This window comes from Equus caballus, chromosome 5, assembly GCF_041296265.1.
Source record: "Equus caballus isolate H_3958 breed thoroughbred chromosome 5, TB-T2T, whole genome shotgun sequence".
In the NCBI taxonomy this organism is placed as follows: Eukaryota; Metazoa; Chordata; class Mammalia; order Perissodactyla; family Equidae; genus Equus; species Equus caballus.
Genome location: NC_091688.1, coordinates 77,216,025 through 77,243,062, shown reverse-complemented (window position 1 = coordinate 77,243,062; position 27,038 = coordinate 77,216,025). Strand labels below are relative to the sequence as shown.

At 34.2% G+C, this 27,038-nt stretch overlaps 1 protein-coding gene across 6 annotated transcripts in view; it reads left to right on the top strand.

Annotated features, from left to right (window-relative positions):
- MTF2 (metal response element binding transcription factor 2) overlaps window positions 1-27,038 on the top strand; it is a 69,445-nt gene that overhangs the window by 31,422 nt on the left and 10,985 nt on the right. Inside the window, exons 2-11 of one of the 6 annotated variants that reach the window (XM_023641624.2) lie at window positions 1,781-1,967; window positions 11,505-11,521; window positions 11,602-11,703; window positions 11,829-11,910; window positions 16,259-16,354; window positions 16,593-16,693; window positions 17,082-17,230; window positions 19,209-19,304; window positions 20,223-20,291; window positions 21,156-21,279. In XM_023641624.2, coding sequence (XP_023497392.1) covers window positions 16,279-16,354; window positions 16,593-16,693; window positions 17,082-17,230; window positions 19,209-19,304; window positions 20,223-20,291; window positions 21,156-21,279 — 615 coding nt within the window. In that variant the 5' untranslated portion in view covers window positions 1,781-1,967; window positions 11,505-11,521; window positions 11,602-11,703; window positions 11,829-11,910; window positions 16,259-16,278. Of the gene's footprint in view, window positions 1-1,780; window positions 1,968-11,504; window positions 11,704-11,828; window positions 11,915-16,258; window positions 16,355-16,592; window positions 16,694-17,081; window positions 17,231-19,208; window positions 19,305-20,222; window positions 20,292-21,155; window positions 21,280-27,038 lie in introns of all 6 variants that reach the window. The other 5 variants (XM_014740169.3, XM_070268722.1, XM_005610414.4 and 2 more) reach the window with 5 other exon arrangements.

Sequence of the window (27,038 nt, the reverse complement as noted above, 5' to 3'; positions counted from 1 at the left end):
TTTTTGGCTCATGGATTATTTAGAAGTATATGTCTTGATTTCCAAACTTTTAAGTTATCTTTTTAATGATTTTTAGTCTTAAATCATTGCAGTCAGAGAACATAACACTGTATGATTTTATACGTTGAAGTTTGTTGAAACTTGCTTTATGACTCAGTATGTGGTCAGTTTTTATAAAAATTTTGTGAAGCAGATGTTCCTTCTTGAATGAGCATCAATAACTTATTCTTGCTACTGTTTTCCTCCTGATTTCCCTCATACCATCCTCCCACTTTCCCAAGGTGAAAACCTGGGAGTTATTCTAAATTTCTCCTTTGCTCTTAATATCAAATGAAGTTAATTCTTAATAACTGTCCATTCCATTTTAAAAATTATTTCTTAATGTAGGAGTAATACCATGATTATTAAAATAAATCTTGGAAAATATAAAATATATATAAACTAGGTTACTCGAAGTCCTGCTACCCAGCCCTTTTTCCGCTCTAACACCTTCATGGCCCTAATTGAGTTTTTCTTTTTTTGTTCATAGATTATTACCCATTTATTAGGGTCCTCATCTTTTCTCTCCTTTGCATAGCATTTATTTGTTTGTTTATTCATTCAGCCAATATTCAACCTATTACGTACCAGGTAAAGGGAAATACAGTAGTGAACTAGACAGAGAGGCAAGGTCTCTAATGGAGCTTTTATAGCTTGGGCCCTTTTCATTTGTCCAGTGTTATCTCTGCCACTTTCTTTCTCTTATAATTTGAGCTGTAACTATACTGAAGTTTTGTTCCTAGAAAAGTGTCTGTTTTCTCTGTATTTTGTGCTTTTGCATATGTCTCTAAAGTTCATCTGGGAAGCTACTACTAATTTTTCAGGTTAAAAGCTGAGTGTTGATGAAGTCATGACTGACCCTGTGTCTTACTCCTGGATAGATTAGAAATTATTCTTTTTGTGTTTATTCATTATAGGAATTATATATAGTTTTTGTGTGCTGCACAGCATGAGTGTTTATTTCCCCACTTAGGCTAGTTCCTTTGTGTTATGTACTATATCCTTCCATATTTGTTTCTCTTAACTCTCAGCATAGTACCTGGCACAAAGCAGATATTCAACAAATATTTGTTGAATGACCACAGCCATAGAGTTTAAATAAAATCATCATGTTTCCCTTAACTTTCTTTGGACTCTTACTCAACATGGTTTGGGGAGTGGGCTATTTTGGTTGGTTAAAATGTTCTGGTTAATTAAAAAGTGTATTTATTCTAAGATACCGGTTTTTAACTATAAGCAATTAGCAGTTTGGGAAACAAAAATATAAGTTAGTTGTTTGTAATAAGGCTGCATTTTTGCATATAAGGCATTATAAATGGGAATTAGGATTCCAAGTCAACCAATCCATAATTTGTAATATAAATTATTTACAGTGTTCCTAATACTTATTACCCATTGTAATGGCTTCACAATTTAACCTTGTGCTCTAATGAATGCCTTTCTTCTCAGTGTTGCCTTGCTGTGAGACTAAGGTTTCTGCTAATTCTGAGCCAATAGTAGCAACCCTCACCAGGGGTCCCAGCAAGGTGAGGGATGAGAGTCTAACATCTACAGATGGTAGAAGTGAGATGTTTGTATCTTAAACAGATGGATACTACCCACCCACACCCAGCTGTCTGGCCCCTCAGGTAAAGAATGTGGAGGGCGTTCTTAAATGGTAAGTCCCTGAAGAAAGACCTCCGTATTTTGGCATTTAGAGGTTTTCAGACTAAATGTTGCCTTCCCACCTAATTTCCCTAAGGTAAAGCTCAAGACTTTGTAAGTCCTACATCACATACAAAGAGCTCTGAATTCTTATAACTTCAATCTTAAATATCACTGGACAACTAAGAATCACTAATTCGTTGAGGAAGGCCTGATGCGTGAAAGGAGAGCCCAAGATAAACAGATGGATAGACAATGGAAAGGGTTTACTGAGAGCTGAACAGGTATGACTGAAAGATAACCTTCCATCTAGACATATCCTTATGAAATTTGAAGGCATCAAAGATAAAGGCAGATCCTTAAAAACTTCCTGAGGGAAAAAATGCAGTAACCTACCAAGGAGTGAAAATAAGAATGACCTAGATTTTTCATCATCAGTGCTAAGTGCTGAATGTAGTATAGGAATACCTTCAAACTTCTGAGGGAAAATTATTTTCATAAAATTCTGTATCCAGGAAATTATTAGTCAGTTGTGAGAGTAGGACTGACATAGTTTTAGATACATAAAGGCTCAGAAAATTTACATGCACACTCCTTTTTATTGCAAGCCACTGCTCCAGCAAAAGAAAACAGTGATAAGGGAAACTTCAAAGATGACAAAGTCTAGAGGGTAATCAATCCAGATTGGTGCAGGAACATGGAGAACTCTAGAAGCAAGAGTTACCTGGGGAATAAAGAAAGGTTTGAAATTATCCTTGACCATTTGAATCAAGGAGGCACTAAAGGGACGCATTAATAAGCATTTCCAGGAAAAATGAAAAGTGAATAAGAGTAATTAATAAGAATATGCCCTTTAGCTTTGCAATGATTAACATTTACTGTTTTAATTAAGCAAAATATTTTACTGATTTAATGAAGATAGTACAGTAAGATTTGTAGAGGATGGGAATTGATGATTATCATTTTTTTAATAATAAGTCAGATCTGAAATTGATCAGTTAAAAAAGAGACGTATAGGGGCCAGACCCATGGTCTAGTGGTTAAGTTTGATGTGCTCCACTTTGGCGGCTTGGGTTCAGTTCCCGGGTGTGGAGCTGCACTGCTCGTGGGCAGCCATGCTATGGCGGTGACCCACATACAAAACAGAGGAAGATTGGCACAGATGTTGGCTTAGAGCGAATCTTCCTCAAGCAAAAAAAAAGAGGAAAGATTGGCAACAGATATTAGCTCAGGGCGATCTTCCTCAACAACAACAACAACAACAACAAAAAGTAAATAAAAATTAAAAAGAGAAATATAAACACATTATTTAGAAATATGGAGATATCTCCCAGAAGAAATAGCTGAAAGAGTTTAAAAAGCACCAGCCTCTGGAGAGCAGGACTGGGATGTGGGAAATGATGGGTGGGTAACTACTGCATTTCATTTTAATCCTTTCTATACTACTTGATTTTAGATAAATGTATGCATTATGATGTTTTATTTCTAAAACTAAGGACTCGAGTAGAGTCAGCCATTAAGCTGCCTGCTTTATGCTTTCTATTCTCTAGGTCCTACCCTGGTTGGTTCCCTTTGATGTTCTACTTGCAAGGAAACCTTAACCAGAAAGAAGGTCCCAGGCTTCATTTTAGTACACCTGCCTCAAAAGATAAAAGAATTCCTTACCCATAGCTTTAATTTAGGGCCAAGCTTCAGTAGATTGCCTTCTGCTTCTTTTGTACCTGGGCACTATACTTTGGCCCTGCTTGACCTCATGAATTTGACCATATCTTTGTGAAAGGCCCGGCTAACAGTGGCACCATTGTTAGGTTACGTTATATCCTTCACATGGGATTCACCCACACATGTGCTACTTTTTCCAGGGAAGGGAAATAAATTGTGGGAAAGAGCCTGGAAAAGATGGCAGCTTTTGCTTTTTAAGATGAGATTGGTCAAGACCTGTGATGCTTGGGGTTAGGATAACAGCAGAATAGATTTTTTTCTTCCCTTTCTCTCTTAGTCGTGCTGATCTTTTCCTGCTATTGTGTACTCTTTTGACTTTGTGGAATGAGGCAAGTCAAAGGAAGAGGAGTGCTCTAGTGGGAGGTGGCAATGCAAAGTGGGACTAGGTTTTCTTCTTCCTTTCCTCCCTTAGCTGCCAAGTAGTACTTGTGGGCTGAAGAATACTGGCAATAGTACTAGAGACATGGTTATGGTGGATCTGTCATGGCTGATTGGGGTTATCAGAGAGGGGATGGGAACCCTCAGCAGTACAGTAGAGGGATGAAAGTTCCTACTGGGGAGGTGAGTGCTGTGTTGGGGTAGTGGCATTTGGCTCTTAGAGACTGCTGTTAATTAAATTACCAGTTAATGCTGGTATAATTTACTGATTATTTATGAGTTCCTACTACATTCTGGGCACTGTGCCATTCTGGGCACTGTGCTAGCTACTAGGAAAGTAATGGTAAACAAAAATGGGACTGTCTTTTACCCTTTCAGTACAAACAGTTTAGGGAGTGGGGAGTAGATAAAGACAGGTAGGTAGGCAAGTGGAGCACCATGTGAGAAGTATAACGATGGGAGAACTGTAGCACACACAAGCTTCTAACCTGAACTTGGTGGGTGGAACCTGAATCAGGAAAGAAGCCTTGAGAAGGAAAGCCAAGTTGTTCCTACCAAAATCTTGGGCCCTAAAGATAGGGACCTTGACTGTCTTATTCACCAGGCCTAGAACAGGTACTCATTAAATATTTATTGAAAGAAAAATAATTAACCTGAAAGTGAGTTGAATTTCTTGATATTTCTTCCACCATCTATTGAGAAATTATACTATGTCAAGTTCCTAACCCATGTTTTTTAATGTTAGCCTCATAGTAGTCCTCAGAGATTATCTCAGACAGATGAAATAAATGGTTCATGGTCTTACAAGTAATATTCAGATAGTTTCCTTGTTACCTGGGGGAATAAATTTGGGAATGGATGAGAAAGAAAAAAAGCCACACTGTTTGAATTGTGCATCCGGTTCCCAAGTTCTTGGATCAGCTTCTTATTTATTGTGAGAGTAGTAAACCAAGTAGGAAGAAGTGGCTTGAACCCTTGGTCTCCACTTTGTTTCAAGGGAGGAAACTTCTTTGTCCAGGCACTCTCTTTCAAGATGAATATCAGTAGTAATGATGAAAAAAATGCTTGTCTAATGATAATATTATTATAGATAGGAATAGTCTCTGTATGTGTTGCCAAATAGTAAAAGCAGATAGCAAATAGTTTGTTGGTGGTGACTGTTCTTGAAATATGACTTAACTTCTACCACTCTGTCACCTGTATTGTATATTATGAGGAGCCTGATGTATTGTAGTAACAGTGGAAAAGTGTGCTACATCATCCCAAGTCTGCGGTCAGCATATGTCCAGTTTCCTCAGTCAGATCCCTGCTCTCAGTTACAGTCGTCTTAACATACCCGCTTGAATATATTTAATATATATCCTTGCATATGTGTGTGTCCTTGTAAGATACATAGTGTTATATATGCATGTTTTTAGTTTGCATAAATGATAATTGTGCTGTAAATTTTCTTCTGTTTTCATCAGTATATTTGCAAGATCCTTCTGTGTTGTTGAATGTATGCTCCACTTCTAAGATCACAACAATATTCTACATTTTCTAGTTAGATTTCAAATTTTGCATTTTAGTTTTATGTCTTTAATCCATCTAAAGTTCACCTTTTTGTGTATTGTGAATTAGAGATGTAACTTTTTCTACATTTAAGTGAGGCAGTTTCCACAATATTATTTACTAAATAATGCATCCTTTCTATGCTGATTTGTGAGATCACTTTTGTCATTTATCAACTTCCCATAAATGAGTCTGTTTTGGAGATACCCATTCTGTCTATTGGCTGTTCCTTAACAGTACAGAACAGTTTTTCTCTGTATCTTCTGTACTTTCTTTTCACTGTATTTTCACAGTATCTCATAGGGCAGGTCTTCCCCAATTTGTTCTTCCTTTTAGAAGTTGACTTAACTGTTCTATGGACTTGTAGTTTTTCTTATTAATTTTATAAAATGTTTGACCTCAAAAAATCTTGCTGGGATTAATTGGAAATGCATTGAATTTATACACTAAAAATTGTCTGCCAAATATAGTGAAATTTAACTTGCATCAACTCCATTTGGGAGAAGCAGGCGTATTCTAGACACTATTAACATCTTGTATAATGAAAAGTTATGGACTGGAGGTTTAATGGGTGTTGGGAAGAGCAGGGAGCACCTTATATAACCCACTAGCGGAAGTAGAAAGTACAGAGTTTAAGGATAAGGCATGTGGGCTAACTCCTTTATTTGTTTTGGTTTTCTGTTTAAATTTTCTCTGGTCTGACTGCTTTAATGGGAGAGGCTGCCTAGCCTGGATGCAAGATGAGAGATCTAGCTTTGTAGCTACTGATCAGAGTCACATAAGCCCCTAGACGTACTGATTCCCCTCTATCAAAAGGTCTGTTTATCGTGGCTCTTTTACAGTGTATGAACTGGGAAAAATATTTCCAACATGTATAACAAAGTGTCATTCATGATATATAAGATGCTCTTGAAAATCATTATAAAAAGAATTAACATAGTTTAAAAAATGGGCGAAGGAAATCAACTTCAGTTTCCAGAAGACATAAATTGTTAACAAACCTATGAGAAAAATACTTCTCTAATAATAATAGAAATTTTCTGTGTTGTCAAATAGCAAAAGGAGAATACTCCCTGTTAGTGAAGGAGGGGCCATCAAGTACCACTCTGATAGTGTCAGTCAGAATGTCAGTTGGTACCTTTTTTGGAGATTCATTTGACAACATCTATCCCATTAAAATATATACATAATATGGTTTGGGGGGAAATGGGATGTTTAAGTGAAACTGGTTGGCCAAGAGATGATAATTGAAACTGGGTGGTGAATACCTGATGAATTATTATACTTGCTTTGTCTACTTTTGTATATGTTTGTAACTTTCTACAATAAAAAGGAAAATTGTGCATATTCTTTGATACAGTAATTATTTTTTATGAATTATCCTATATAGTAGTTGGAACACTTAAAAATTGAAATGTAAAAGGATAAGATTTACATTATTGCTTGTAATAGTAAAACACTGGAAACATCCTAAGTATTCCTCAGTTGAAAAGTAGCTTAGCAGTTGATGAAAAGATTATTTTATAAACTTTTGTTTTATACTTATACAGATGGATATTATACTGTCCAAGATACATTGTTACGTGAGAAAAGTTATAGAACAGTGTATTTAAAAATATTCCACTTTTTGTTAAAACATTTATATATGTAGTATAAACATGAGAAAAATCAGGAGATTAACATTAGTTTTCTTTTGTGGGAGGAGGTAGAATGGGGGATTTTTACTTGGACTATGTATTTCTGTATTATTTATTTTACCATGCATGTTTACTTTTGTAATCAGAAAGGAAATAATGAATTCTAAAATTAGAAAAATTAATTTGGCTTCTAATAAAAGTCACATTCCAGAGAAGAGGGAAGTAATCAGTGATAGTAATGAGGGAAAAAACCTTGGTGTTGGGGGGGAATGTACAGTGTTTCTCCTACTTATGTTTTAGTTGTGGTATTATGGGTCATTTATCCTTTCCTGCTTTGTTTTCTGTAAAATTTCTTTGGGCAGAGAAATTTTAAAAGAGGATAATACTTTTTAATCTTTTTATTAATGCAGTTTTATATATGATTTATGTTCTTCATGTTGATGTGGGTAAAAGATTAGTGTGTATTTGACTTAGATGTGAATTAGCCTGTTGTTTACTCAGAGCAAAACTGAGATTATTTGTGTATGTAGTCATTTAAAAAATTTTAACTCTTTAAATATAGATTTTACTTGAATTGAACTTTAACTTTATAAATTCCATATAGCCTTTCTGCATTTTGTGTACTATACCCTATGCAGAGGACTGAGGATACAACTGTGAATAAGAGTAAGAGAGACACATTCCCTGTTTTTGGTGGAGTGTTTGGGTGGAGGATTGGTTGTGTGTGCTGGGGTGGGCTGAAGACTAAGTGGGGAAGACTGTAGGAGTGGAGACAGTTAAGTGTGTATAACTTTTCCCCAGAGGTTTGGCGGTGAATGGGAAGAAAGAAATTTAGTTGTTCTCCTCTTTTCCCTCCAAGCAAGATCTTGCAAGTTTTTAAGCATAGTTGAATACTAAGTTGAATGCTAAGGGAGGGTGCCACTAGAAAGATTTATTGAATGCTGGTTCTGATCTATACTTCTATAACCTTGGTCAAGTTATTCTGTATTCTTACAGTTACAGTTTCTTCATGTGTGAAAAGGGATCTGTGAAATTGTCATCTGTAAAAATGTCTCTATAGCATTGTTCTGAATATTAAATTATCTTTGTTCCCCTGGCACAGTAAATGACTCATAATAGGGGCCAAAAAATCATTCGTGAATGAATGAATATGCCGAACGCTTAATGTAGGTTGAGCACATAGTAATCACTGAGTAACTTTTTCCCAGAGGTTAGTTGAATGGAAGGAAAAAAATAAGGAGGTGGTGGTGGGAGTGGGCATAAGGAATCAAGGGTAACTATTATTAGATCTGGTATCATTGAAACACAATACACTAGAAATATTAGGAGAATCAGGGCAGAAACACTAGGAGGTGGAAAATAAAAACATGTTTGATATCTTATGATTTAAGGACACACGGTAGTGGAGAGTAAGATGGAGACAGACCTTGCCATCATGAAAAAGGGAGAGAATTTGCTGAAGCAATAGCAGAACATATGAAACTGTCTGGAAATGTTGGCAATTTTGATTTTTGTACATCTTTCACTCTAGAATTGGAAGATTTTAGGTCTCCTAGTAGTTACTCTGACATTCTATTGAGGTCATTTCTCACCCATTATGTTGCTCAAGCCTTGATTAGTTCCTTTATCTTAAAGGAAGCAAAATCACTCAACTGACCGGGGGATTTATAGCTTTTTACAAAGTTGCTTGCTGACAGAGTCATTTTCATACTGTGATTTGAAGGCATTAAATTGTTTCAGTGTCTGGAGAAAGAAGGTTCTCAGCCTGGGATTGAGAATTCCTGGTAGTAAAATTTATTGTAGTGATTCATATTCCATTTTTACTTCTTCCTAGTACTCATCTTGTCAGGCTTTTAAGTTTTTTAACCCCTCTAATTGTAGTACTAAAGTGCCTTTTCCTCGCAACTGACAATGGCAATAATATATGGCAGTATGTATTTCTTTATTAGAGCATGGTTCTCAAAATGTGACCTATGGGTCCTTTCAGGGGGTCTGCTGGTCAAAACTATTTTCATGATAATATTAAGATACTACTTGCCTTTCCCACATTTGTACAGATGGCGTGAAAACAGTGTTTGGTCAGACTGCTGTGTGCCTTAGCATGAAACAAGTCAGTGGCATCAAACTGTACTAGTATTCTTCATTGTTGAGCACTTACAGTAAAAAACCAAAACACACACAAAACTCTATTTTACTTAAGAACATTCTTGGTGAAATAGTAAAAATTATTTTCACTAAATCTTAACCTTGAGTTTAGGTTTAATATCATGTGTGATGAAATTGGAAGTAAACATAAGGTATTTACACCATTGTTTGAGCTGCCAGATGAACTAACAGCTTTTTCACGGAACACCATTTTTACTTGAAACAATGACTAACGTGGGTATATGGCAGATATTTCCTGGAAGTAACATACTCACTTCACTTATATTTACTTTCTTATTTACGGTTTTTGATTTTCCTCATTTTTTCCTATGGCTTGGAGTTACCATCTGGTGTCATTTTTTAACTTTAATACAATTTTGTTTGCACCATCTCCTTTGTGCTGTTATTATCAAATATATTTCTATATGTTATAGGCCTAACAATACAATTATATACATATTGTTTCACATGCTTGCATTAGAGTAAATATGCATTTATACTGTCTTTAATAATTACTTAACTACCTTTACTAGTTTTTTTGTGTGTTTTTTTGAATTTTCACCTTGGTTTACTTGATTTCAACCCTAAGAACTTCCTTTAGTATTTCTTGTAAGGTGGCTCTGCTATCGACACATTCTCTCAGTTTTTGTTTATCTAGGACTATCTTTATTTCACCTTTATTTATTTATTTGGTGAGGAAGATTGGCCCTGAGATAACATCTGTGCCGGTCTTCTTCTATTTTGTATGTGGGTTGCCACCACAGCATGACTTGATGGCCAGTGTGTAGGTCTGTGCCCAGGATCCAAATCTATGAACTCTGGGCCACCAAAGTGGAGCATGTGAACTTAACCACTGTGCCACTGGGCCAGCCCTCACCTTTATTTTTGAAAGACAGTTTTGCTGGATATAAGATTCTTGGTTGACAGGTTTTTTTCTTTCAGCACTTTGAATATGTCATCTCACTGCCTTCTGGTTTTGATGAGAAGTTAATCTTATTGGGATTTCTTTGTACATAATGAGGTTTTTTTATTGTCACTTTTAGGATTTTCACTTTGTGTTTCACCATTTTTGCTATCGTGTGTCTGGTTATCTCTCTTTGCATTCATCCTACTTGGAGTTTGTTGAGCTTCTTGGATGTGCACATTAATGTTTTTCAGCAAATTTGGGAATATATTAGTCATTCTTCCTTTGGATATCTTTAAAATGCAGTGTGTCTTTCAAACTGAAGCATTATATCTTTTAAAAAGTAACACCTCATGCCTTCCTCCTCCCAGCCCCTGGCAACCACCATTCTACTCTCTGTCTTTATGAATTTAACTACTCTTGTTACAGCATATAAGTGGAATTATACAATATGTGTCCTTTTTATGTCTTATTTTGCCTAGCATAATGTCTTTAGGATTCATACATGTTGTAGCTTATGACAGAATTTCCCAGAATGTGTGGGTTCTTAGGCATTGAATTGAATTGAAGTTAGGCATTCCCAATTCCTAGGTATTGAAACATTTCTTTCTCCCTCACTTGTTATATTTTTACTTAACTTTTGCATTGTTTATTTTTCAATTCTTGTCTGTAGTTTTACATGTTGTTGTATGTTTAATTAGTGAAAAATATCTACATAGGGAAAGTGAAACCAAACAAACACCACTTTGTTACCTTTTTGAAAGTTGATGGTAGTATGGTATGCTGTTTATGGAATAACTGATACATAAGTTATAATGTGATTTTGGAGTACATAATTTTGGAGTCTTTTAGTAAATGATCTTATACTTCTCATTTGAGTATGATATTGTGAAATTGGTGGTTCTCAGTTTTTTTTTTTTTAACTCCCATTCTGCATATTTGAGGTACTGTGACACCTTCCTATCAATAAACAAGACTCAATTCACTGATTCCCTGTAGGGAGATCATGACTACCCATGAATATACTCAACCATCCCAAAGTGACTGGTTAGTGTGTTATATGTGTGGCATAATCACTTTTATTCTGTTTCAAGTGCTTATGAAATTGTGCCATGTAACTTCTTTTAGTTTATCTAAAACCAGTCATGAGATTCAAGGCATCTATTCCTCATGACCATAGCCTGCCTACTTCAACTTAGAGCTGTTATTTTGATGATAGCTGCCATGAATATGTTATCTTGGAGTGGTTGCTGAATCCTGGCCTCACTTAGGGTAGGCACTGAATGAATATTGAGAACTTCTATCATTTTATTTTAAACTTCTTTGTTTCTGGAGAGTATTTGTAATTTGAGGTACTCGTTATATTTTCCCTGAATTTAAAGTTTTAATCAGAAATTTTGATTAATATATGAAATACATCATTGGTATGAAATAAACCCTACAAGTAAGTTAATCTTACATATGGTCTTTTATTTCCTAAACAGAGACTCTACAGGGGCAGGTAATTCACTGGTCCACAAGCGGTCTCCTTTACGTCGAAACCAAAAGACCCCAACATCCTTGACCAAGCTGTCTTTACAGGATGGACATAAAGTCAAAAAGCCAGCATGTAAATTTGAAGAGGGTCAGGATGTCCTAGCTAGATGGTCAGATGGCTTGTTTTATCTTGGAACTATCAAAAAGGCAAGTTACCTTATTATAAGAGATCTTTTGTTGTTTTTGTTGTAAACTTTAAAAAATTTTGAATTTAAATTTAACTTTGTGTTTTTAATTTTAAAAGAAATCACCATAAATATTCTATGTTTCAGATAAACATATTAAAACAGAGCTGCTTCATCATATTTGAAGACAGTTCTAAATCCTGGGTTCTCTGGAAGGACATTCAAACAGGCAGGTGCTACTATTTCTCTTGAACATGATTTATACTAAAATTTGATTTTCTTCATCTTGTCATTTTCTAGTGTTGTCTCTTGAGTACAGTGTATTAAGATAACTCAGTCACTTTTGAGGAGAGGCTAAAAAAATGAATGTGTTCATAGTCTTCAAGGAGTTATAGACCATAGAAGAACAAGAATTACTCTGTTAGGGTAGAGGTCAGATGCATCACTGGTGCACACCTATAAACTAGCGTTAGGGTCCTTCTAAGAACTTTGAAGAAAAAGTTTTAGCCACTAATATGCGTAACACTTTGGGCTTCAATTTAACTGTTACTTGCTTATATTAGTAGAAAGTATTGTAGAGAGCTAATATTTATTGATACTACCTGCCAGATGTTTTGGGAATTAGGATATATTAAACAGGTTTAGAGTATTAGAAATAATTTATTACTAAGAATGGTTTGAAATTACTGTTTAATTATGGTTTTTTATGTTCAGATGGGAAAATGAAGCTATATTTGGGTGCAAGTAAAAATGAATACAGGCATGCCTTGGTTTGGTTATAGTTACGTTTCTTGTAATGCTTTCCATTTTTACAAATTATAATTGCTGTATGCCCTTTGAATCTGCTAAATAAAGGTGTTTTTCCAGGTGATTCTTTCATGGAAAGTGCTTTATTTATAAAAAGTATGAATATTAAAAATCTGAGTATTTTAGCTGCACACTAAAGCTCCACTTTTGGTTTTCTTTTTACTGGGTTAATAGGCTTGCACTAAGACCTGTGTTTTATATCTCCTCCTGTAGAAAGGAGATATAAATTCTCTTTCCCTAAAGGGTGGATACCTTCTAAAGTATTTAGCCATTGGGTTTTGTATTTGAATCCCAAGTGCAACGTTATTGTAGGTTGCTACTGTGTTCTGTTTCTTGATTTCACTCTTAATTTTTTTTAAAGAATAAAAAAAGTTTTGGTACAGAAATTGGAATGTTCTAATTACCATCTATATAGTTAGTACTCAGGGTTTAGGTGAGAAACTCAACAGCTTTTACTCTAGTAAAATGTCTTTCTTGTGAAACTTTTTACAGTTCTTAGGACTGATAATTTAAAGGACAAAAATTATGTTTTGAATCTGAAATTGAGGAATCAATGAGAAAAAGAATAGGATAAAGATAGATCTCCAACAGTAGTGATCTTGGGCAGATCTTCTTACCCTGCATACAGAATTATCCCTTCTTTCTTACTTTGTAAACATGGATTTCTGTATGGTGGGATTGAAACATGTTATACTGCCCTTGTTCCCCTTCTATTAGCTGTGTGTCCCTTGCAACTTTTCTGCTTTTTCAGGGTTCCTGTGGGTTAAATATAGGTCTGTCTTTCTGTCTCTTTCTTCCTTCCCTCCTTTCCTTCCGTTAAGAAAGGAAGAAGAAAACCAGTAGTACATAAAGATAGAAAGCTGTGAAAGTGAAGGGTCCTGTCCAACATGTGCCCCATCCAGTATATCAGTTTAGTGGTCTGTGGTGGTTCTTTCCTCACCAGCTCCTTTTACTATCCTTAGAATTACAAAAGATTGCTCCTTGGCCATTTAACTCTTTGTAACGCCCAGAAAGTAGCGTTGTGGCTTGTGATTTGGAGTTGCTGTAGAATGAGCAAATGAACCTGAAATCTGTATTATGACAGATTTCAGAATGTAGAGTAGCTTTAGTAGTTTTATTCTTGTAAGAAACCTGCTGATATTAAATATATATCAAAATAACTTAATAAACTAATTTCACTCATCTAAAAAGATTCTTTTTAAAAGTTTATGTGGATAAGGAAAAACATATAGTCATCTTGCTAGTCAAAGAACTGTGCTTTACAACAGGGAGATACCATGTTAAAACCATTAAATAAATTTAAAAGGATTTTAAATTTTAATACCTCATATTATTATGGTTTCTGTGAAAATGATACACTGCTGGTGGCAGTGAAAATTTCTGTTTTGGATGTTAACAATTGCATTAAATGCATAAAAATGTTTTATACTCTTTATATAGCAGACTCACTTCTAGCAGTTTATTCTGAAGAAATAATTCAAAAGCAAAAAAGCTACATGAGAAATATTTACTATAGCTTTATTTTAACAAGAACAAAAAACTTGGTATATCTAAGAAGAAATGGCTAGGACTTTAGTCAGTTGGATTTAGAGTAAAGGGACTATAGAAGACCTCTAAGCTACACAAAAAGTTCATGTAAACTTGGTGGTAAAAAAGATGTACTTGGATTTCACAAGTAAAAGTAATTCCCTGTTTCCTCGGGATTGTTTTCTGAGGTGAACACACATTGTTGGATCAGCACCCCCTTTTCTGGGGAACTGCTTCCCCCCACACAAGTCCACATGGTTAGGGTGGGAGTTAGATCAGGCACCTACCTTAGTCTGAGGGTATCGGTCCTTTTCCAGGGAATTGCAGATTTGGACTCAGAGGTCCCAGGCTCAGTCTGCTTGCTCTCCTGACTGGAGCCATAAAATCAGAAGCTATGGGAGGCCTTATCCAGCCAAGTGTACAGAGAAGTAGACCAAGCCTGGGAGAGGAGGGGAGAGAGGACAAGAGACCAGAACAAACAAACAAGAAAAAATGCAAAAAATGAACAAACAACAAATTTGGTAACTCGTATGTCTAAAAACAGAGGCATAATAAAGTAGATTTGATTCTTTCCACTGGATGGAATATTATGCAGAAATTATAATTTTGAAAACTGCAGTGTGAAAAATGCTTTTTATTTATTTATTTTATTTTTTTGCTGAGGAAGGTTGGCCGTGAGCTAGCATCTGTTGCCAATCTTCCTCTTTTTTTGCTTGAGGAAGATTAACCCTGAGCTAACACCTGTGCCAGTCTTCCTCCACTTGGTATGTGGGTTGCCACCACAGCATGACTGACAAGTGGTGTAGGTCTTCACCCAGAATCCGAACCCACGATCCCATGCTGCCAAAGTGGAGCTCGCCAAACTTAACCACTACTCCACAGGGCCGGCCCTGGGAAATGCTTTTGATAGAAGAAATACTACGTAGTATTGATAAAGGAAGCATTCCACAGTGGAGAGAATGTGGACTCTGGCGTATCTGGGTTTGAATCCTAGCCTTCATACTTTCTGACTGAGGTTTTTGGGTTAGTTACTTTATCTTTCTGAGCCTCAATTCTTCTCTATAAGTAGAATATTTATCTAATAAGTTGTAGGATTAAACAAAACAATATATGTCAAGAACCTAGCAATGGTTAGCCCATAGCACAAAATTGTGAATTTGTATTATTGTTGGTGTGTGAATAAAGTGTGTGTTAGTATTTTAACTAGGTATGTTGAAATTGATGGGAAGATAGTATTGGAAATAATTGCATTAGAGTGATAAAATTGTATTCTAAATTTTGTATAACAAAATTGTTTTTTAGAATAAAAATGTTTTAAGGAAGAAATAACTTACCTATTCAGGTAAAAAATATAATTAATAACTGTGTGACTTATAACGTTTGTTGCAATGGGATTTTGTTAGGGTACGTTGTTGGTCACCATATTTCCAGATTTATGAAGCTGAAGATTAAATAATTGGTGTTCAGCCTCTTTCATAAATTAGTAAATAAATGTTCTGAATCTAGAGTGAAGGGGGTCATTGACATAGCTTCCTTTTTCTTTTTCTTTATTGTCATATGTTAAGCAATGTAGGATGAGTGAATACATGTACTTGGCTTGATGTGTATTCTGCAGAGTAGTTCTGGTATTCATAAAACATCACTTCCCCTTGAGCTCCTCAGGAGAGAGGGAATATTGGAAGTGAATGATAAGGAATCCTATCTGAGAGCAGCTTAAATTATGCCCTCTGCCAAAAAACAGGTTAAATTATGAATGTAGATGGTTAGCATCTTAAGTTAAAGGTGAGAAGAACACAGCAGAGATAGCATTTTGTGTATAGTACTTTGCCTTGAGAAGAAATCATTATACTCTAGTGAACAAACATTGCCATTATGGGCTATTCACTGAGTTGAAAAAGTAGTATTGTTATATGGAACGCTTCTTTATTACAAATGTCTGGGGTTTTTTTTTTTGTTTTTTGGTTTTTTTTGGTGAGGAAGATTGGCCCTGAGCTAACATCTGTTGCCATTCTTCCTCTTTTTGCTTGAGGAATGTTGTCACTGAGCTAACATCTGTGCCAGTCTCCCTCTATTTTGTATATGGGACACCACCACAGCATGAGTTGATGAATGGTGTGTAGGTCTGTGCCTAGGATTTGAACTCCCGAACCCTAGGCCACCAAAGCAGAGCACACAAAGTTAACGAACTATACACCGGGCTGGGCCCATGACTGTGTATTTAAGGTATATTTTAAATATTTCAGGAGCCACTGGAAGTGGGGAAATGGTCTGTACAATATGTCAAGAAGAGTATTCAGAAGCTCCCAATGAAATGGTTATATGTGATAAGTGTGGCCAAGGTAAACATTGATTTCTTTTAATTTTGTAGAAAAGTTTTGTTACATACTTAATACCCCTGTTGAAGATTAATGATTAAAAATACTTTAAGTTGGTAATTTAAAGCTGTTACCATAAATTTATTCATCAGTTGTAAATATATTAATGTAGGAAAAGAGAATACTAAAATGCCTTCTTGAAATTGTGTTGCAGTATTTATCAATAAAATAGAATTTGCTTTATGCTTTTTTTGATATTAAGGATATCATCAGTTGTGTCACACACCTCATATTGATTCCAGTGTGATTGATTCAGATGAAAAATGGCTGTGTCGACAGTGTGTTTTTGCAACAACAACAAAGGTATCTTTTAAGTGTTTTGGGCTAAAGCCCTAAATGGAATTTGTAAGTCACTATCAACATAATGATTGTGTACGTTGAAAGTTTATTTGAATGAAATGAGCAATCAATGCTGAGCAGAAAGAAGTGCTGCTTTTGTTTGACTAATGATGCTTAAGTGACTTGCAACTATTCTTGCACTTATTTTCTGATAGTGGTTTTGGAATTGGGGCAATAATTTGAAAGAAAAGAGAAAATAAATAAAGATTATTATTAGTCAAACAGTTTGTGAAATGGTAAGAAATTTAGAATGGAAATTTTCTCAGAAGTTTCAGAAGCATTTTTAAGTTATAGAATTGTATTTAAAATTTTATCCTTCACTCTTTTAAATAACGTTTTCCCTCTTATATAGAGGGGTGGTGCACTTAAGAAAGGACCAAATGCCAAAGCATTGCAAGTCATGAAGCAGACATTACCCTATAGTGTGGCAGACCTTGAATGGGATGCAGGTCATAAAACCAATGTCCAGCAATGTTACTGCTATTGTGGAGGCCCTGGAGAGTAAGTAAATACCGTTATTTAATGCTCTTAAAGTAATTTTCATTTGCTTATATTGTCTACTTTATTTTTGTTATTGATTGTGGTGTGGGAGTGATAGTGAGTTGTAAATGTGTGAAAGTATCAATAGGAAAAATTACAGGGGAAGATTAAAGCCTATAGTTTTGTTCATCTTTATCATTAAATGTTTGCTAAATAAATGAATCGGTGTTCTAACTAAGAATGTTTAGAAATTTACCTTTAACTTCTGATCATTGGTCCTAGTTCTGATCTTTAGAACTAAACAAATACATCTTATCTTTCTTAGGAAGTAACTGTTAAAATATTTTAATCCAACAATCATATTCCTCACTCCCGTGGCTTACATACTGATAGTGTTCTGTTTTCCAGGCTAAAATCTCCATTGACATAAAACGTTTTTTATGACATGATTTCCAAACTCTGTCTTTGTTGCTCTTTAGTTTTTGAAAGTTACTCTTGAGATATTATGTCATGATTAGAAAATGCAGTGTTTCCAGGAATAGTCTGACAGAATATAATAGGGCCATTAGAGTTCTGAACATTATGCTTCTGTTGTAAAGAGAGATTGTATTGTCTCTCTCTATATATAGTAACTAAGACCTACAGTTCCTTTTTTCATACAAGCTGATATTGAGCCAAGTTGTGCATCATATATTTGTACTACATTTAAAAAAATATTAGTGAATAGCTTTATATTTAACTCTTTTTAAATTGTAATTATTGGTTTCTTATATCTTTCTTTCTTATCAGATTCTGTGCTTCTCTTAAGATAAGGGTGCTGTCTAGGAGGATGCTGGGATATATGAGGTGTTCAATGATTGAAAACATGAACAAATGAATAAACCAATGAATTTTTAGTTCTGCGTTCTACCTTGTGTCTGATCTTATGGAATTTTTTGGTGTGATTTAACATTTTTGTAACATTTCTCAGTTTTGGATCACCTGCAGGTTTAAGAAACATTGTTTCTAGTTTCTTTAATCACTTATAAAAGACATACAATGAAATGAGACTGATCTTGCTCCTTTACTCGTTTATAGCTAGCATTTAGTTTAAAGTATTATTCGAAATAGGTGAAAACCATTATAAACATTATTTTAGGAGGCAGATTATTGTTCTTTAAGTACCATGATTACATAAACTGTGTTTGATATTGCTAACTACACTAACTTCATCATCTAGCAGAGTACCTGGAACATAGTATTCTTAGTCTTTTGATGAATGAATGACTTTACTTAAAAGCAGTCTTCTTGCCTTTGCCTATGTATGGCTTAAAATTAATGTAGGACTTGTTGAGCAAAAGAATTATTGGAAGAAAAGACATTATTTGGGTGGCAAATAAGGATATCAATATATCAAAACCATGTACTAACTGAAAAGAGAGAACATCCTCAGCTGAAGATTCAATTTTAGCATCTTCAGCTCTCTGAAACAGAACAAAACCTGTCACAAAGCCTTTTATGCCTGATAGTCTTCGGTGGATGATTATCTTAACCAAATTTAGTAAATTGCTATACTTTTTTCCTTTTTATTATAAGGACAAGAATAATAGAAACACAGTGAAGATATAAAGCTGCCTATGGCCATTCAGTGTATTGGGTAAATAGCCATACACATCAGTGACTCTGAAACTGATCTCTCCTAGGGTGTAGAGAGTTCATGTGAAAAAAATTCCAGGCTTATACTTTGACAGAGATCCTTTACTTGTGTAGGAACCAGCCACCCGTTGATTAGAAATAGTAGCTAGATCTTTCAAGAGCTTATGAATTCTCATGAATAAAAGAGAGAAGGGAGGAAATGGTCAATTTTAATAAACTTTTTGGGAAAGAAAAAATTTAACAGTAAGTATAGCAGAAACATGATACTATAATCAGAACTATTCTGCATAATGCCACTTAAAAAAAATCAAAAACCTTTACCTTATTAAAGGTAGTAATTTTAATCTTAAATTTTTTCTTATAGCTGGTATTTAAAGATGCTACAATGCTGCAAATGTAAGCAGTGGTTTCATGAGGCTTGTGTGCAATGCCTTCAAAAGCCAATGCTATTTGGAGACAGGTGAGAAAGGACATTGGAACTTTACTGGTGGTTTTTTAAGCTTTTTTATTGTGACTATGCTTGCAGTTTTAGATTTCTAAAAGTAGTTTTAACAATGATTTGTAAAGGGTTCGCCTTAGAGGGAAAATATTGAACAACATATTTAAATTATACATAACCTAAAAATATATGTAATTTTTGTGCTTTTGGATATTATTCCAAAAAGCCTTTAAGTATTTGATCAGTTATTATATTTGCTCCTATTGCCCCACTATGCTTATTTTCGTTGGTTCCTTCTGTTAAAGAACCTCAATGGGATCCTATGATAGGAAATTGGAAAAAGCTATAGAACCTTTATATACACAGTTTACACCTTAGATCTAAAGAATTTCTAAAAGCAGGCTTAGTGTGCTTTCTGGGTTAGGAGTCTGTAGAATAGTGGAGAGACCTCTAGGAAGAAAAATAAAAGATAGAGCACTGAACTTGACATCAGAAAAGCTGGGTTTAAATCTTGGCTTATGCCACTTATTATCTTTCTGACCTTAGGAAGATCGACTTGTTTCCTCTGGGCTTATTTTACCAGATTGTTTTGAGCATTGAATGTAACAAGGTATATAGGGGCAGCCATCACAATTCCTTGTACACACAAGCCATTAGTAAACTATGCCTGTATATGAATCTATATGTGAACTCTGAAGGTTTCTGATGTTTAAAAAAAATTGCCTCTTCCCCCTAGATATGAACTCTTTCATTATTTGTCATTACTGGAAAAGAAATTTTTTAAATCACCGACAGTGTTATAATTCAGATGATATTTTGCTATGTGTATCAGTCGTTACGTCAATTGTAGGATATGTACTTGCTAAATATTAGCTTTAATTGTTAAGTAATTTATGTATACCCTTGATTACTGAATATAGAACTTTTTTTTTTCCTTAGGTTTTATACATTTATTTGTTCTGTCTGCAGTTCTGGACCAGAATACCTCAAACGTCTACCATTACAGTGGTAAGTATGAACGTTTCTGTTAAGGAGCAAAAAAGAGCCATATTCTTAACTCTGCAGGATGAAACTTTCTTTATACATTAACTTGTCTTAAGTAAAAGTTTGGTTTTCTTTATGCCTGGCTGTATTTCTTTTCTTTTATCTATCTTTAAGCCTGATGTCATCTTCACCAAGGATTATCTTGTTTTATTGCTAAGGTAATAAGGCCATTCATTTTCTAATGGCATAAAATGTAACTTTCACGTATTTTTTATCTTCAAGATTTTTATTCATGTTTATTCATGTCTTCAAGATTCATATTCTAATTCTTTTGGGCCTTTAGAATAGCATACAGTAGAAGAGAGAAAGGTCTTATAACAAATATGCCAATTTCTCCTTCAGTGTAGTAATTGTTGGACAGGGGAAGTGTGATGAATTTTGGGGATTTACTCATAAAATGCTTGTAGTAAGTACTTAGAAATTTTTTAAAAATGTTTTGCGTATTTTAGGAAAAGATAAGATTTAACTCATGAATCAGATAAAATAAAGTCTGTTAATGTCTGGTCTATTCTGTAGGTTATATGTGGTAGTGAAAACATAAAATTTTTGATTATAAATTATTTTTTCTCAAAGTCAGATCCTCTTCAAATGCATTGTAAGAAATCACTCAGATATGTTAGTTTATAATTATTAGTTAATGTTTTCCAATTATTTCATAATTAATGATTTATTATATTGTAAATGACTTAAAAAATATTGACCCTCTGTTCACCTGAATACTTCACTTTGGATTTTTTTAGTTGCTGTTTTTATTAAAAAAAAGGTGTGATTTCTTAACAATAACCAAAAATATTGTTTTTGTGTATTTTGATTATTTTTGGATTCCAGGGTAGATATAGCACACCTATGCCTTTACAACCTAAGTGTTATTCACAAGAAGAAATACTTTGATTCTGAACTTGAGCTTATGACATACATTAATGAAAATTGGGATAGATTGCACCCTGGAGAGGTAAGTTGTCTTAGACCTAACTTTATTAGTTACTTGATGTCTTTTTTGTTTTGTTTTTGTTAAAAGCAACTAGGACATGTGTAATCCACACATACAAAGTACAATTTTATTTTAGTTCAGGGAGAAATAACTTTTGTAAGGATATCAGGGCCAGCCCTCTCATCAGCCTGTTCGTTGCCTGTTGATTCAGGGGGAAAATGTAGAAGAAAGTATATTCCTTGATTCTTCCATTTTTCTGGAGTGAGAATCATTGTAGTTAAAGATTATTATTGGGTATCATACTTATGGTTCCTCCTCCTTTTCTTTTATGGTTTTGTAAACTTAGAGATGTAACAAACACTCTTCTTTCAAACTCTTTTGTTGGTACTTCTAATATATCTTTGACTTCCAGGAATGGTGGGACCCAGTAATAGTGTTAGAATAATGGGTTAGAGGATGAAGCTACCTGAGTTGGAGATTAGCCCTCATTCTGACATCTCATTTTGCTTTTCATTTGCAAAGTATAACCAACTCATGCTGGTTTACCAAGAGCTTTTTTAAAGCAATATAAAAGTTAATCCATGTTCGTTGAAGATTTTGAAGCTATTGAATAGCACAAAGAAGAAAGTAACTAGAATAACTTTAATAGTTACCTTGTTTTTAGTGTTTATCTCAAATTATTAAAATACAGATATTAACCACTCTTAGGTTAACTAAAAATTTTGTTTTATAAGATGTGGAATTACATGTGTCAGTTTTAGTCACACATTACTGTTTGAGGTAAAAATTGTGTAAACTGATTTGAAATTTAGGAAGAATTTCTGCATTTGTAGCTTTTAGACATAAGGTAGTTTATGAAGTTCTTATCAAATAGGCTATCAAGGTTTTATTGTTTTGGGGTTTTACGGGACATCAGGAGGATAAGCTGCAGACAAAACAAACACTTGCAGAATACTTAGATTTTAAAATCAAGGATGTTATTATAATCATTTGTTCTAAAATGTTTTGAGTGTTAGAAATTGGAATATAACACTCACCTTAAATGCTTCTTTTTCTTGATGAAGTTTGAGAGAAAATGAATGACTTGCAAATTTGATAAATTTTAATAAGCTCTGACTAGTGATAAAAGAAAAAATCGAGTAAATGTAGTGTTTATTATAGTCATCTTAATATTTGAGATGGTTCTTTCAGCACTTCGTAGGCAGATACTTTTATATTCCTATTAATACATTTTATATTTCACATGATTAAATTCTGCAGTAGTTACTTCATGGAGACAGTGGGCATACATATAAAAACTCAAGTTGTTTTATTTGTTTCAGATCTCATATTTAGGTTTTATTTAAGAGGCTGCAAATAGAAAACAATAAAAATCATGGTTAGTCTATTTTTTAAAAAAGGAGTTCAATTTATGAATTTCAGGTATCTCAGTTCCAGCTGAACTTTTGGTATATAATAGAAAAATTTATTTCAGCACTAGATACATGTTTTCATTTTCTCTAGCTTATGAGATAATGTCTTAGAAATAAGACGTTTCAATTTCTTATTCCTTGCCAGTATGGAAAATGTTTCTCTTTTTATTTAAAAATTAAGAAAAACATCAGAAAAGTTTTACTTCTCTGTAACATTCTAGTCAAGCAGGTGACTTTCTAATCATTTCTCATTGGCGTTAAAAAAAGAAAATATTCAGACTTCTTAGATTAATCGTCCTGTCCTTAGACTGGTTATTTACAGATGGAAGTTCAGGTTTTAATTCTCTGTATTAATCTTTTATATCTTTATACTGTAATTATAATTGGTTTTTAGAGTGAGATTTTAATAATGAGACTGTAAAATTTATGCCAGTCTGTGATGTTTATTCAGTGATTTTCATTTAGTTTACTTTTAAATGTTCATGGTAATAGAAACAAAGATAATACAAATAATGGATTATTTCAGATTATTAAAATAGGAAATCTTTGATTAACTGAAATTGAATTGCCAATTGAATTTTGTCACTAATCCAAATTTAGGTTAACAAAAATTTCTTTTTGTTTGTATTTGTTCAAAATCTTTTTATAAAATAGCATTAATTACTTTCAAAACTTGGGAAATACGGTATGCTAAACATATTATTGGTTAATTGAGTACCTTGGAGTACTTAATCATTTTGAACATCAATTCTTATTATATGTACTGTAGATTATATGACATTGACACTTGCTCTAGAAGTTTCTCCTAAAAAATGAAACAAAAGAATATTTGTGATTTTACTCTCAAATGCGGAGTTTCCTCTCTTACCCCACCTAGGTAAGAGAAAAAAATCTTGTGATGATTTCAAAAGTTGATTGCGATTTTTACGGCAATTTGTTTAGGAATATATAATTGACACCTAGTCACAGGGAGGCACTTACTCATTTTTACCATTTCTGAGCTGAATTTGAACTTAATTTTACGCATTATGACACTGTCTAAGGTTTAATGGTATTTCTGTGTTGTTTTAGAAGCCTCATAAATACTTGTTTAGATTTCTAGTTACTTGGAGCAATCTTATATTGAATCAATGGTATCTGTTTAGTGTATTGTGTTTTTTATTTTGATTGTTATAACGGAAATACTGTGACCTCTTTTAGTAATAAAAAGTTTCTAAAATGCTGAACTTCTTTCGGATAGTATATCCTTTCATACTGAGAGAGAAATTTAACATTTACGTATCATGTTTTTTTTACTTACTTAATTGTTTTCAGGATTGCTGTGAAGAGAAAGTGAAACTTTTAGAACATATTAGAATATAATGATAGCTTTATACCATGTTTCCATAATGTGATTTGTTTTTAAATGTCTTTGAGACTTGGTACCTTAATGGTTATCATATAGACTACTTGAGAAACTGCTGTTTTGAAATATTTTCTTGGAGATAGTAAAAATATGTAATATAACATTTGAGACCCCAAATAAAGGTTGCCTAAGATTTTTATTTAGAATGAGATATCACTGTTGTACCAGATTGCTTTTGGGAGTTAAAATGAGATATTAATACTTGTTTGGAATCTGCCTATTATCATTTGTCTCTGATTCCTAATGTGATTTGGAAATCCTAGTCCTATAAGGACTACCCACTTTTGTGTTAACTGAGGTCTTTTTTTTTTTTTAAAAACTTCGTGTTATTTTGGTGAGGAAGGTTGGCCCTGAGCTATCATGTGTTGCTAATCTTCCTCTTTTTGCTTGAGGAAGATTGTCACTGAGCTAACATCTGTGCCAGTCTCCCTCTGTTTTGTATATGGGATGCCACCACAGAATGGCTTGATGAGTGGTGTGTAGGTCTGCGCCCGGGGTCCAAACCTGTCAACCCTGGGCTGTTGAAGTGGAGCACATGAACTTAACTACTGTGCCACCAGGCTGGCCTCTACTGTGGTCTTAAATTTGAAAAAACCCAGAGGTTGATAGCAGAACGATGTATTGAGTGCTATCTCACTTTTGAGGGATGTACGGAGAAAAGCATAGATAAAATTCAAATGAAATACTATGGCAGAAATGGTGTTTTGGCTAGAGAAAAATATAGTATAATAGAGCTGGTATAATACTTTTAAGTGAAAATTGTAAGAAATTTGGTTAACAACAATACTTGGGGCCTTAAGTGTTATTTATTAACATAGAGTATATAGGTTGGCACGTTACTTAAGCTGTTTGGCATACCTAGGTGACATGGAATTCAGTATTGGTAATTGAAGGTGTAATTTATTGAAGGAAGAGTTATACCATACATAAAAGCATTTATGTCTGTACAGAAATATACAACCTTTTACTTTCGAGTAAAAGCATAGTGTGAGATTAGTGTCTGGAGGGAGGAACAAAAATGATTATTCTGTTGAAGATATATATTATAAACCTCATGGGTCAGATGGAAGACCTAGAATATGATCCTCTTCTAATACAGATTATTTGATTTACACTATAATATTTGCACTCTTAGTTTTCAAAATATCGAAAGGGATCCCTTGACTCAGTTACGTGAGTTAAAATATACTCATGCAAAATAGTCCTGGAGTGCTGAAGGAACTTACAGATAAAATTTCTAAGAAACCAAAGAGAATAAGTACCACGGAATGAAGAGAGTTCATTGTGATTTTCAAAAAGTAAAAAGGAGTGGATTTGAAAAAATTAGTCCATTTTGTTGTTGATTGTCAGCAAATTGTAGGACAGAGTTTTCAAATATATGGTTTGTGAAGATTTAAAAAGCAATAAGGAAAAAACACTAATTTATTAGGATAAATCATGTTAAATATCCTGGTTTCTTTTTTTTATATGGTTAGCAACACTGTTATTTCTAATGCTATGGGAATGGTGTAGACATAGTATAACTCAATTTTGGATAAGATGTTGAAATGTGAACTGGTTAAAGTAAAAATTAAATGGATTTGTAACTAATTGATTAATAGTAACAAAAGCAGTCAATGGCTTGGAAATATTCTTGAGAAAGATTCTAATGGAAAGGCACAGGATTTTGACTTTGTCTCGATCCTCAATTCAAGAAGGATGACAGAATCAAGATAAAAGATCATCTTGAACATTCAGCTGAAAAAAAAACCAAATTAACAACAGGTTATATGGTTCTGCTTTGAGGCTTCAATACACAACAAGCAGTCCGGAAGAAGCGGCATGCAGTAGGAGTGCTTGATTTGATAGCAGTTCATCTGATGAGATGTTAGAGTTGGAGTGGAGGGCTTGGGGGATGAGGAAGAAGATGGAATTAGTTAGCCAAAGCTTAATGTGAAGTAATCAAGTGATGTGGCTGCTAAAAACTTTAACGTAATCTTATGCTTAGACATGATAGCTGCTGTCAAATATTTGAAGAACTGTCTTGTAAAAGAGGGAATAGAAGAGTTCCAGAAAGGAATGTTTTGTCCACCTATGGAATGGACTCCCTCAGTAGGTACCTCATTAGCTTTCATTAGTGGTAATATTTAAGCCAAGGTTGAGTGACTATCAGTACTGTAAAGGAGATTGCAGTATTGTTGGACGCTTGAATTAGATCTAAGGTCTCTTTCAAGCTTTAAAGTCTGATGCTCTTATTTCTTCTTTAATAGAAATTTTCTATCATTTGACACTTCAGACATTACGGATGTAGGATAATTTGGAGGAATAAGCACCAAAATGTCCCATTTTTTTTTTAGCACCCAACAAATTGGCACAGAATAGGCTTTTGGTGAATGTTGAATGAATGGACTTTTTGTCACTTGGATTCAAGTTCTAGCTCATTAACCAGCCATGTGAATTTGAGCAGTTCATTTAACTTTTATGTGTGTCAACTAGTCTGTAAAAGAAAGAAAATTGGAGTAGAGGACTTTATTAGTCTCTTATACCATCAGCACTCTATTTGGCAGGTTTGTTTGCCCTTTTAACTTGAAACAGTTCTGAGCTTTGGGAGTTTGAACTTGTAAAGAACATATTGGTGGTAATTTTGAAAGTCAACTGTGATATTTTGGCATTTTTTAAAGTTTTTGTGATTTAATTGAGGATGGTCCCTTTTTTTTTTTCGTTTTTGATGAAGAGGGTTGGACCTAAGCTAACATCTGTTGCCCATCTTCCTCTTTTTGCTTGAGTAAGATTGTCACTGAGCTAACATTTGTGCCAGTATTCCTCTATTTTGTGTGTAGGATGCCACCACAGCATGGCCTAATGAGTGATGTGTGAGTCTCCTCCTGGGATCTGAACCCATCAACCCTGGGCCACTGAAGTGGAGCCCACAAACTTAACCGCTATGCCACCGGGCTGGCCCCAGGATGGTCCTTTTATAGTTT